Source organism: Siniperca chuatsi, linkage group LG17 (genome assembly GCF_020085105.1).
Source record: "Siniperca chuatsi isolate FFG_IHB_CAS linkage group LG17, ASM2008510v1, whole genome shotgun sequence".
Taxonomy (NCBI): Eukaryota; Metazoa; Chordata; class Actinopteri; order Centrarchiformes; family Sinipercidae; genus Siniperca; species Siniperca chuatsi.
Genome location: NC_058058.1, coordinates 22,965,710 through 22,978,949, shown reverse-complemented (window position 1 = coordinate 22,978,949; position 13,240 = coordinate 22,965,710). Strand labels below are relative to the sequence as shown.

The 13,240-nt window shown below is 38.4% G+C and overlaps 1 protein-coding gene across 3 annotated transcripts in view; it reads left to right on the top strand.

The window, feature by feature from the left end:
- Window positions 1-13,240, top strand: part of trappc9 (trafficking protein particle complex subunit 9) — a 212,126-nt gene that overhangs the window by 54,051 nt on the left and 144,835 nt on the right. For all 3 annotated transcript variants that reach the window (XM_044171437.1, XM_044171439.1, XM_044171438.1), the window contains one exon: window positions 2,016-2,179. In XM_044171437.1, coding sequence (XP_044027372.1) covers window positions 2,016-2,179 — 164 coding nt within the window. The remainder of the gene's footprint in view (window positions 1-2,015; window positions 2,180-13,240) is intronic.

The window sequence follows — 13,240 nt, the reverse complement described above, 5'->3', positions numbered from 1 at the left end:
GCAGTAAAAGTAGGTAACATAAGAGAAGAAATTATGGCTTAAATTGCTACTAGAAAATAACAGCTAAAGCACCCTGTTGGACGGTTGTAAATCATTCTGACAGCAGAGCTGCTGCAAAATCCACTATTTAGGTCATGCCTGTAAGTACAGCACTTCAGCAGCTTTTGATGTGGAAAATCTTTTTATTCTCCAGTGTTGGAAGAGTACCATAGCAGACACATGAAGCAAATAGAATCCACATTTAATATGTGGTCTCTTGGGTGCTCTCACTGGGTCCACAGGTAGACCTTCAGCTTTGACTTCAGTCGAAGAGGTCCCTCATTGATTTCTCAGATATCTTCTTGCCTCCAGCACAAAGCTGCAGTTCTTACAGCTTCTCTTTTTCACATTACTAACATCAGAGTTAAACCTTAGTTTTAATTATTTATAACATTTCTAAAGGCTCAGAGCACAGATGTACTGTATGCCCTCAGTCATGTACATTTTTAATATAAATTTTACTGTTAGAGTTTAAAGAGAGAAATATCTGCTAAAATGCAAACAATGTGTCTTGCTGGTATAGTTGCAAAACCATTCAGATTTAAATTTTTTTGGAGCTATAAAAGTTTTCCACCATTGCTTATTATAACTTTCAAAATACATTTGAAATGTCAGTAACATTTGGGAAAGTTATTTTATGTGTTGACCTGGGGTCAAGCTCAGATAAAAAGTATAGGCAGTTGGTGATGACTGGCATTGTAATTCTAGCCTCGGTCAGAGTGTTTGTTGAATTTTAAAATTATGATACTGAACATGTGCATGTATAATAAGGTATGATGAAGTTGTAGAGAACATCCGCATTGATCTCTCATAATCTTGTACATTCCCTTTGGATCCAATATTTGCATTACTTTGCAAAACCAGATGCCAGCAGCTCTTTAAGACTTTAAGCATCAGCTGCAGGTGTTTTGCTTTTCACAGCTGATGAAAATACTTTGCTATGTCACTGACTGAGATGTGGCCAGAGATACAACAAGACACAGTTTGAACTCACAAAGAAAAGCGGGTGAGCGGTTTACCGCTTTATGTGATTCGGGCTTGATTTACTCTTATTACACCCATTGTGCCAGGGGTCTATATGCTGTATACTTTATATTGGTAATTGGACTGTACTTATATAGCGTTTTCTAGTCTTTTTCCGACTACTCAAAGCGCTTCAACCACATATCACACTCACCCCATTCACACACTGATGGCAACAGTTCAAAGAAAGTAAATTATTCACACACACTCACACATTGAAGGCACAGCCCTCTGGACCAGTTTGGGGTTCAGTGTCTTGCCCAAGGACCCTTCGACACTCCGCCGACCTTCCGATTGGTGGACAACCTGCTCTACCACTAAGCCACAGTCGCCCCATATTCTGTACTGTCTTGAGAATGGAGAGCGATTTTGAGTAAAACAGACAATTTATAATTTACCTAGTGTATGCAGAATAAGTGTATCATCAATACTGCACATGATCCACTGACCACTCTAAATAACATATAACATATAAGGTTTGAAACGAGGCTTCTGGTTGGTTTTGAGTGACCTTTTTTCATTTATCCCAGGTATGATGTGGTTACACTTATCTATAAATGGACCCTAGCTTTCACATGTCAAACACTTCACCGACAAATCATTGAAAGCAGTGCTAAACCCTCTGGATTCCCCACTGCAGAAAAAAAAAGCCATCAACAAATGACATTGCAGCTAATGAGATTCCAAAAAGAGTTTATCATCTTCATCATCTCTGGTTGATTAATGCCTGAAAAATTGTTCTTCAAATTATGATAGAAGTGTAATGGAACTGTTTGCATCATATCAAACCACATCAAACTTGCCTTCACCATTACAAGCCTGATATCTCTTGAGTTAGTTTCTTAGAAATCTTAATTCATATTGACCCCTTAAGGGAATAAAAGCAAGAAATTGAGTCAGCTTTACTTTCTATCATCACTGAAAAGTTCTCCCTCCTCCACAAACCTAAACAGGTCAGCCCACACGCCTCAGCCAATGTCCAAAGAGGAACTGTCCAGCACTGTGTCCGTCCAGCTTTTCAACGGAGAGACCCAGCAGCTGACCATCACCTTGGAGAACATTGGATCTGAGGACATTGAGAGTCTGGAGCTCACCTCTAAGATTGTCAGCACCAAAGGTTAGTATCCCTATCGCGATGAATATAGCCTCAATGACTCAATACTTTTTTTTTTTTAGTTCTGAGTAGTTCTCATCTCAGATGTTAATGAATAAATAAACAAGAAGCTGTGTCAGTACAGTAAAGCAAAGAAGAAAGGAATGACAATATGTGGATTAATAGCATGCATAGAGCGTGTGAAAAAACGCAAAAGTTAAACATGAAACAAACACTGATGCATTGAAATTACTGACGTGCATACATATAGCGTTTGTTATAAATGCTGTTTCAGCCAGGACAGCTTTTGATGTACTTTATTACCCACTGAGTTTCTGCTGCAGCCTCTTGCAGTCCCCGTGTCCACAGTACCACAGAGGTCACTACCTGTTGTCTTTGGTTCTACATCTTTCATGCCCCCGTGGCTTTTCACTCTGTGTTCCATCTCTTTGTTCAACACCTGCTCAAGTCCTCAGATCTCTGCAGTCCCCCCTCGCTCTCACTGGCTGTCTCTCTGTCTCCCTCTTGCTTTATTGTCTTTGTCTCACTGTCTGTGTGAAAAAAGCAACTACATTATTAAAATAGGCAGCAAATGTCCAAACATTGCGCTCTATTATATTTTAACTCCTGGCATGCCTCCCCAGTGATAAACAGTAATTCAAGTACAAAGTAAGATTTAAAATCCCACTCAATGTCTCTTCAATAAATTTGAAATTTCTCTGTAAGAAAATTCCAACAGATATTATCTTGTGCAGCCTTATTGTATGTTTGAGATTGTATACTACCTTTTTACTTTACCCTCAGTGATTTATTTTATCAGTTATGTAGACGTCCTTTGATCCACAAATATTGAAGATGCAGAAGCAGTTTTTTTCAAGTGCAGGTCTGTCTTCGTGTCACTATACCTACTTTGTCACAAACCCTTTTTAACAAAGATTTTTGACCTGCTATTCTCAAAACATACCCGATTGGACCGTACTGAGAAAATAGCACTGTGTATCCTGTGATTCAACCTTGGGAATGAAGTAGATTCAGGACAAACCCAAGGAAAATCTGCTTTTTTAACCACTTCTTATACCGGTGCTGTCAGCAGGAGTTCAATCACACAGTGAAGCAAAGGAGGAGGAACTGGGAGGCCAGTATATATGAAATTGATCTGACATTTCCAAAATGTCCCCAGGGTTCTGTATTTAATTGAAGACAGGTTAAACCAACATATCCTTTGTCCAAGGGTTGACGCTCATAGATCTTGTGTTACCAGGCTGCTTCAGTCAGTCTTGCACTGCTCAGTTGTATATTTTTTCTCACTTTTCATGCATTTCTCTCACAAGCATGTCAAAGACTCTCTCTATTGTGTAGAGATAGGAAAAGTCTTTGGTGACCAGCCTAAATGATTTTATGGGTGACAGTGTGGTGAGATAATTAGTGTATATTTCTCTCATTGCCTGACAACTTCTATACAGAAGCACAATGGAGCCCTCGCTCAAAGGTGGATAAGAATTAGCCTGTCAGTGGTAACTAGTACAGGACTCTAATTAAAATACTCTGGGATTTGAAGACACTCATCCAGTGACTGACTATCTACCTCTCAGAGCTTCCCTGCTTTCCACATACCCTGCTGGCTGGACTCCAAGGTACAATGTAGTCTCTCTAGTTAACAAGAGATCTCTTTGAAATGGAACTGTTGTTGTGGTTGTTGGAAATGATTTAGCCTGAAAATATAGTTTTTGCCTCCAAGGGAATGTTATTTTCAGAGTTGGATGAACAAGCAAAAAGAACTGACTTCTCTAGACCTGAATTAGAAAAACCATCTGTAGTTTCACTGAAACTGAGAATGAATGAGCTCGAACCATTTATTTTGTAAAACATTATTATAGTAGACTTAACTCTAAATTATACTATATACTATTTAATTAATACAAACACAAGCAAGCATGAAGCAATTCAAAGTGAGTAATTGAGACAAAAGTAAACCTAAAAGTAAGTGCTTATTAAATGCTACAACTCAATAGCTCAGTGATTTCATGAGTGTGGATAAAATGTTAATGCAGTATGCAAGGATGGATAATTATGTTCAAATTCAACAGCCAATCAACATTTAAAATTCGGTTAGAATTGAGTTGACATGTAAAACAAAAAATACTTAAAACCCAACAATAAAGTAACAAAACTTTCATTTCTGTCCCTTTCCTTTTCCCCTATGCTTTTTTCACTCACTGCGCCTCAAAGCTGCAGAGGTCGAAGGCCAAAAGGTCAAACTCTTAAGAAGTGGAAAAATGGTCATTTTCAGTTGTAGCAGATAAAACTGGCCAAAAGAGAAACCACCAACAAAGCTCTTCTTCTTTCACTTTCTTGTTCAAATGTATTCTGAATGAATAATCATCTCCTTCATCCTTGTTATCAAGTTTCTTCTCTTTGTTTTCTGCTTTATCTTTTTTCAGCCCTTCTGAGCTGTCTACTTCTCTTCTTCAAATGCTTCTCCAGTTTCAGGGAATAACTCCTTCAATTCCTTGTATTCCTCTGATTCTCCATTTTTCTTTTCTTCCTCGCATCATTCTCTGTTTAGAGCAGGGATACCTATCCAGGGCAACAGAGTGACAAGTAGCACTTGTTCTTTGGAGCTCAGCACTGAACAGTTTTTTATATACTTTATTCTAGACACTTTAGCTTGTAATATGACTATATTTAGTCCCCACAGTTAGAGACAAAGAAGAAGTTGGAAGAAAGATGGTCAGCTGTTTAGTTAAATTTTACTCCTTTACATGATCTGGTCCTCTCTTTGGCTTCTTCAAAGTTCATCCCTTACTCCTAATGTAAAGAATAAGTTTCCATTTAAATGTAGCGCAAATTTTACTTGGCAAAAGAAAATGCGAATTAATGCACTTTTCTATCCACTACTTTTAAACTCACTTTCTTCAGATTGCCTTCCTGGAAGCCTGCCGAGGGGCAGCACCAAGTGCTTGTGAGCACTGTATACAGTTCTCTTTATTCACCCAGTGCTTGTGAGCCACACCGCCTGCATTGCCTCATCCTCTTGCTGGTGTGCTCGACGGCGTATGACAGCTATAGTAAATAGTGATATGGGGCACTGAATTTGATGAATTTCCTGTTTTTCAGACCAAAAATGAGACAAGAATTAGGTTGGAAAAACAATAGAGTGTTTCTGAGGGCGGTGTAGGTACCAAATGTGCTCAGCCTGGCAGATCTGCTCGGGGCCTCACTGATTACTGTACAAAAACACACAACTTCATAACTTTATTCACTGCTTTTGGTGAAACTGGATCATATTTAAGCGCTTACTGTTAACTAGTTATCTCAGTTAGCCATGCAGCTAGCAGCCTTTTTTTTTGCTTAGCCGACTCTGCCCGGACTGCGAGCTTGAGCACCTGGGGATTGTTGGTGTTTACACCGCTAGCACATGAGCTTTGGACCGCCGGGAGGTTTTCAGGCCCGGGCTCCGAGCTCCCTGTCAGGGCAGAGTCACCTAGCTAATGGGACCGCTTGCTGCATGGCTAACTGAGCTAACTAGCTAACAGCAGTTAGCAGTAGTTAGAGGTTACTTTCTGAACAAGCCATCTGTCCATCAAGAAACTAACTAACTTTCCATCACAACCAAAAAAGCACTTTCTGCAAGACATACTGAACAACCTCCAAAAACTCTGAATAGTAGTCCTTAGCAGAGTAGTTTTGCATAGCCAGACCTATCTCCACATTTTGTTTTCGTGCTGTTGCAGCGCTGGAGAAAGCGCTATGAGCAGAGCGGCCAAATAACTGAGACAGATTCACGGGCGTGATGTGCCTTGAGCAGATCATGAGCAGATGACCATATAAGGACATCCATGCTGAGCTGACGTCAGCTAGACAGGAAAGTAGAAAAAACAGAAATTTAGTATTCAGAGCAGTCTGAAGCCTGAGCTTTTTGCTCACAGGGATTACTTCTACCTATGTTTAACTCTTTATTTGAAACATTGGCCACATTTAATATGAACATCCGACACTGTAACATTATATATATGACAGAAAATAAGAGAAAGCATAATAAGTCCCCTTTAAATAAAGTCTGAAATTAGCAAAATATTATTTAAATCAAAAAGTGTCTGATCAATGAAAGGCCAGCTTTCTGTACTTCAATAATCACTGCTATGGACACATTACACTCACTACTGGAAATTTAGTTTGATATCCAGCCCTAATTACTAAACAACTTGGACTTGTGAGTGCACAAGGCTAGCGATAGTCTGTATTTTATTATTATATATACTATAATATCTCTTATTGATATGAAATAATGCCAACCTTATGTACAATCTGAAAGAACTGACTGTTATGTATAAATCATGCACCAAGTTATTAGAATATAATACAGTAATCCCATTCAAAAATGATCACCATTTGATTATCACATTAGCAGTTTAGTTTATTGGTTGTATGTATGTATGTATGTATTAATACTTTAACATCAAAATTACTTTTTTTCCTTGTCTCTTTCTGCTCTTCTTGTCCTTGAGGGAACTGAGCAGCAGTGTCTGGAAGCTACGATAATGTTATCAGTATTCTAGCTATCTCTGCCTTTGCAGTCAGTATTTACCACACTACTGCTGATACATATACAAACAAGTCTTGAAAATAGTCAAATACAATTGTTAATAATATACATTTAGCTTCATCATTATCATGTAACACATATGTAAATATGTACAGGATACAGCAGTGATTATTATAAAGGATGAACATTAGAACATGTTCATTTGCTTAAGCATTAACATATTTCAAATCACTGTTTTAATAATTGTTTCAGTTGTCTTAGTTGAACTTTTCCTCTTACTATCTCTCTGACTACCTGTTTATCTATCCATCCAACGCAACTGGTAATATTCATTATCAGTCTCCCAAGTTGTCTCTGCTCATCTCCACTCTCTGAATAGTTTTATAATGTTGGGTGTATGAGCAGCATCAAAACACATACTGTACCCCACACAATATGTGTTATTTCATCTAATTCTGGCACAGTGACCACATGTCAAGACTTCCTCCTTTTTTGACACTGCCATTTCCTTGGGTGTACTCTTGCTGCAGGCTTCATTACAGTACAAAGAAATAACCCCTGTAAGCAATTAAGTATACCACATCTGAGCTGGGAGACCTTTGAAGGCCATTTTAATGTCAGATCAGCTTCTGTCTGGAGTGTGTCACAGGAGTCATTTTATAAATTGAATCTGGCTTTCACTTTGTTCCTAAATGCTGTCTGTGTTAGTGTTTGATGTTGAAACTCTTTAAGTGGTTGTATTGAGTGATAACATATCCAAGATGCGCTCTTACCACAAAGATTATTAAAGAAAATATAGCCGCAGGCAGCAATGGGTGGGTTTAAACCTTTTTCAACTGAAGAAAGCAGCTTGATTGGCCAAAATTAAAGCCACTGGCAGCAACGGCAGAAAGGAGGAGTGAGACCAATCACACTCTTATTCCATCATCACAAAGCCAGTAGCATTTCAAATATTGCGCACTCAAAGCTATGCCATTCGTCCCCCCCTTCATCAGATTTGAACGAAACTCAGGTATATTCAGGAGATAGCGCGGGATATCTCCGGTGGGTTTAATCAGGATTGCTCAAAAACATCTTGAGTTATGACCAAATATGTGATAGACCATGCCCACTTGCACCAATCAATATGGCACTTTAGATTTTGGTTAATACTTGCCCCTAGAGCATGCATGCCAAATTTGGTGAAATTCTGTCCTCTGGATTTTGAGGTACAGTTTTTTGGCATTTGTGGTGCCCCCTATGGGTCGAGCTCAAAATGCTTTAGCATGCCTATTCCCAAACACAGACTGAAGATACGTCACAAGATTTATGTTGATTAGACAAATCGTTAATGAGTTATGGCCAATTTCATGGTAAGCCCCGCCCTTTGCAAAGATATTTTGATTGATGGCGGCCATGTTTTTTGACCGCTCTTGCTCATTTATAATAGAAATGTGTATCTCAGTCCTGCAAAGCTGTATTTCAAATTGATTGGTGTTGATAGAGTCAACATTCAAAGAGTTCTATTCATTTGACTGTTTTTCACATTATGCAAATTAGCAAAAAAATCCATCATGGCGGCCTTTAATGGTCCCAGAGGCTTTTTTGTAGAACACATTGACCTTGACTTGTGTGAGAAATTTCAAGTCAATCGGAGTCACAGTGTGCGGGGTGTGGCCTTTCCAAAATTGCATTTTTAGGCCTTAATTACAGCCCCACCATGTGGCCGATTGGGCTCAAATTTCTGTGGAAGGATTTGCACATAATTTCCAGTTATTGGGCCAAGTTTTGTGTTTCTAGCTCATCTCATGGCAATTTGAGCTGCGGCATAAGCCAAATAATAATAATAATAATAATAATAATAATAAACTGGCACAAATTCAATTGGTTTCTACCGCTTCATGGTTTGAACCCTAATTAAGACATTTCACTTTAGACATTAGCAGCTATTGTAATTGAGAATTGAACAAAAATCATAAACTCCTCCCTCAATCTCCCAATGACTGAACCGAGTTGAGATGTTCCATGGCAGACAGTCTCACAATTTGCATAATATTTAGAAGAAAAAAAACATGTCACCTATGTCCCATATCTCATTAAGATGTATTAGTTTACCCCTCAAGAGATTAAAACCAGTTGTAAAATCTCACTTCTCCCCCCATAAACAGTATGACTGTTTTGCTCCAGTTTTTTTTAGTAGTTCGTGCTAATGGAGTGGCACCTTCACGTTCTTTATTTATACCAGATTGGAGTAGTCAAACATTAACCGACCGGTAACTTTATTGTGTTCATAAAATCCCCTTGTTTCTTTCTCTTTCTTAAGGCTTTTCTAGTCTTAAGTTTATATGTTGCATATTTATTGTTCTTAAGGCTGCAGTAGCTGAGTAAGGTAAGCGGTATAGAAATAACCCACATGGCTCAATTTATTTGATCAGTTTTGATCAAATTTTAGATCTCCCTAATTGACATTTTCTATCTGCTGGTCTTAGGTTGTGAGGGGCCATTTTCATTTATTGTTTTAATAACGTCAGTTTTGTGAAGTCCTACACGACTTACAGTGAAGTCCAAATGAGATTAAATTGCATGATTTTTGTCTGCTACAGCATACAGCATGTCCTGTTTTCTCCTTTGGGAAAAAAAATCAGAAACCAAAAGGGAGAAATGTACAGAATATTTAATATTTTTTGGTTTCATGATGGCGCCCCTGAGTTTTGCATTAATCTGCCGGAATACCATTAGTTCTCTGTCTACATAGTTGGATAACCTCCGCACAGCCACAGTAACATCAGTGTTCTGTCATAGGCAGACGATCACAGTGAGTCAGACAGCAACCTACTACAGAACACAAGAGCCACAGAGTTTGAACAACAACTCACATTAGCTTTCCTGCTATAGTCTCCTTCTAATCTAACAGGAACACACGTCTTGGCCTGCACTTTAGCTTGTTGAACGATCAACCAAACAAATATTCACCGGGGAAAAGTGAACTGCTAACATCAGTTTGGAGGCAAGATGGCTAATTAGCTGCTCAGCTGCAGCACTTTAAACAGCATATAAACTGAACTGCAAATGCCACTTCAGTCTGGTTACATGCTGGTGTGGTCCTTACTCTAACAACCACTAACAACACACTGTCTGCCCATGGCTTGTAAGCTTGTTTACTGGAGCTCAGTCTGCCAGCTGCTGTCAATCAAACACGGACACGCCCTCGTGCCACTGGGAGCAAAATTAGCATTTCTGATATTTCCCCAAAGACCTTTTTTCTTCTTTTAATTATAAAAAAAAAATGATACCAAGGTATTTAACAAACATGTTGACACAGTGTTTGACTGCATAAAGAGGGATGACTAAATGTGATTAAGTGAGGGATAATGCCTCCTGAGGTGTCCATTATCAGGAATTATACTATGGTGTGGGTGAATAATCAATTCTGAGGCATTAGTCTATTTTTCTTTTCCTTTGACCAGTGACCAGTGATCTTTTAATCTTTTTTTGTACAGACAGTTTCACTGGAACTACTTCGTAGGTGTCCATTATCAGGAATGAATGGACACCCTGCAGCCAGTCAGAATAGAGTATTCACACAGACCATATAAAGGCTGGTAAACAGTCGACTTTGTACCACCTCAAGGGCAAGACAACAGTGGTGAGGGTGTGTTTGTTTGGAAAGATTGTGCATTGGGGAGGAGGAAGGGGAGAAGGAAAAACTCTTGTTATCTTGCAAGGGTTCTCATTGTCCCGTCTAAAGTTGTAAATAAGCCTTTATGCAACTGTCATCTTGGTGCATCAAGTCTGTCTGTCAGAGCCATTTTATCTAGTCTTGTTTTGGGAGTCAGGTGGGAGACAGAGCTATTCTGGTAAGACTTTTTTGTTTTGAAAGAGTTTTTGTTATTTTACCTCGTAGTCAGCATAGAAGCAGTGTTTATAGCAGAATGCGTTCTGTTTTATGCTGCTAGTAGAAGAGCAAAATGTAATATATTACATATTACTAGTTACTTTCATTTGAAAGTAATTAGTTACTGTACAATATTACTGTCTGTGTAGAATAATGCGTTACTGATTACACTACATTTACGTTACTTTCAGCAAAATAACTGCAGAAGTATGTCTAGGCATTATAAAATGGAAGAGGGTAATGTTGTTTCATAGCGGGTAATCAAAGCTCAGAAGATCATGTTTATTGCAGTTTATTACAAATCCAGTGGTGGGTGATATTGTACAGCCTAATGCAGGCTCTCCTCCAGAGCGCAGATCTGGCTCATTCATGCATTCACATGCAGTGGTTACCACTCTGTATAAAAGTTGCCCGATTATATTAACAATAGTGTGATGATATAGAGCAATTAAATAGCCTAGACCTTTTTAAATATACAAATAGCCTTTTACACAGGGATGTGCAGGCAGACAAAGGATCAACATCTGATAAATTATGAGATAGGGATTTTTCAGGTTACTTGTGCTATTTCCCACTGTAGAGAGTTCCCTCAGCTTCCCTACACATAGATTGTACTTATTATTTTCTTGTCCTTTTCTTTGAAAAACTGAAAGTAATGGGAGTATACCTTCGCAGTCTGACTCTGCAGCCATTGAATTTAGGCAACAGTATTCTTCGGGGGATATTTTTTCTGGTGGCCCACTGTGTGATGAATTCTTAAAAAAAAACAAACACTGAAAATTAGCACATGTTGGAGTGTACTTCTCTCTGCGCTGCAGCCATACTGCAGCTTATGTGTTTCTTGTCTCTGTTAGGCAGTACAAAAGGTTGCCGTGTTCCAAGTTTTCATCGTATTGAATAACAAGATCTTTAAGTGTCCCCCTGTTACTTGATGGAGTCTTTTGTAAATGTGTCAGAAAATGACAGTTCAGCCAGAGCTCACAAATTGCCTCAGAGGAAGAACAGCCTGGTTGACTGCATGATACAACCCAACCTGCTAATTGCATTGCAGTGCAATTGATCATCCAGTTATTTTCTCTGTGTAACTTCTTTTTTGTTGCCATAACTTCTGAAACTACTGCGGTTTCAAGTAAAGTGCTTTAAATAAGCCTAGTCCTTGAAGAAATTACCACATTTTAATGAAAATGTATTTGTAATCTGGTCAATCTCATTTTTACTGGTGTTTTACCACTTCATTCCATTAATTATGCGGAATCATCTGCTTAAAATGGTATTATTTAAAGGTGGTTTCTAGATGGATACAGCTCTCTGAATGTGGGCAGCTAGAACTGAGTTAACTATCCTTTTTACTTTTATTTGCATGGCATTCTTGAGATATTAAGAGTTGTCAAGTTCCACTGCAGCCTTAACACTTTAATCACTGGAGAGCTAGTGATTGTGGGCCAGATGCATAAAACTCTGTGTAGGTTCATCACTAAACTCATACTCATGCTTTGTAATAGATTCAATAAATCTGTGCCCACTCATGGTTCTATTGTATAAATCTCAATCATTGCAAAACTGGTTGCACATTCCCACATATTGCCATAAATAGACATAGACATGCCCTTCATCACCAGTTTGCATATCAATACTTGCCTGCTCTACACTTGTCAGCAAAAAGAACGGCAAAGAAGTACCTCAATATCCCCAATTTCTTTCAAATCCTACAACAATGCCTGAATGATTTATAGTGGTCATATCAAAACAGACTTTACAAAGTGCTTCACAATTGATACAATAAATCAGAAAGGATAAAAGGAAAGGTTAGAAACACCGGGAATCAAAATGTTGCCTCCAATTTAAATAAAAATTTAATTGACCACACCAAGTAGTTAATTTGATGGGTATTTTACAGATTGCTGTGTAGACTGCAAAGAAACCACACAATCAATGAAACTGGCTAACAACCTAAATAAACAATATTTTATTATTAGATTCTTTCTCTCAACTTATCTTTCCATCTTCACCTTATCACCCTCAGATTGCTCTAGAAAACCATGTGTATGCCTGGTCTGAAGTATTTTTAGTTTAGTTAAGTTTAGTTGAAATTAGGGGGAGGACATCAAACCACACACAACTAAAATGTCATGGATGACAACAAAGTCCAAGACTTACTTCCATTGTAGTCTTTGATGTAAAAATAGCAAACATGCAGGATTCCTGGTGACTGCATGACATCATACTACCATCAAAACCAACACAATTAATACCTACAGTATATTATCATCAATAATATTACTCCAGGTCAAAAAATATATTAAGATTACATACAAATTTTAACTAGGATTAACGTGCAATTTCAATTATTCCAGCATCACAGAGCCGCTAGCATTGCTGTAGATTCTTAGTCTTTTCCAGATGAATTTTCTTCCAACCACTTTGCATTATTTTTTTTTCTTTTTCATTCTAGAGATTGTTTCCGCATGATAATTCATACTATGGGTAGCTCAGTCATTTATGTATGTAAGTTGTTATGCTTTGTCTGCTTGCCTGTTCACTAAGCAGGAGATCATTGATGCAGTAGTGATGGAGGCTTTAGTGTCGTACTGCAGCACCATGGTGACAGGACTTACCATCCCTGGTCATCATATCAGCTTATCCCTACCTGCCTGTGCCTCCTTAG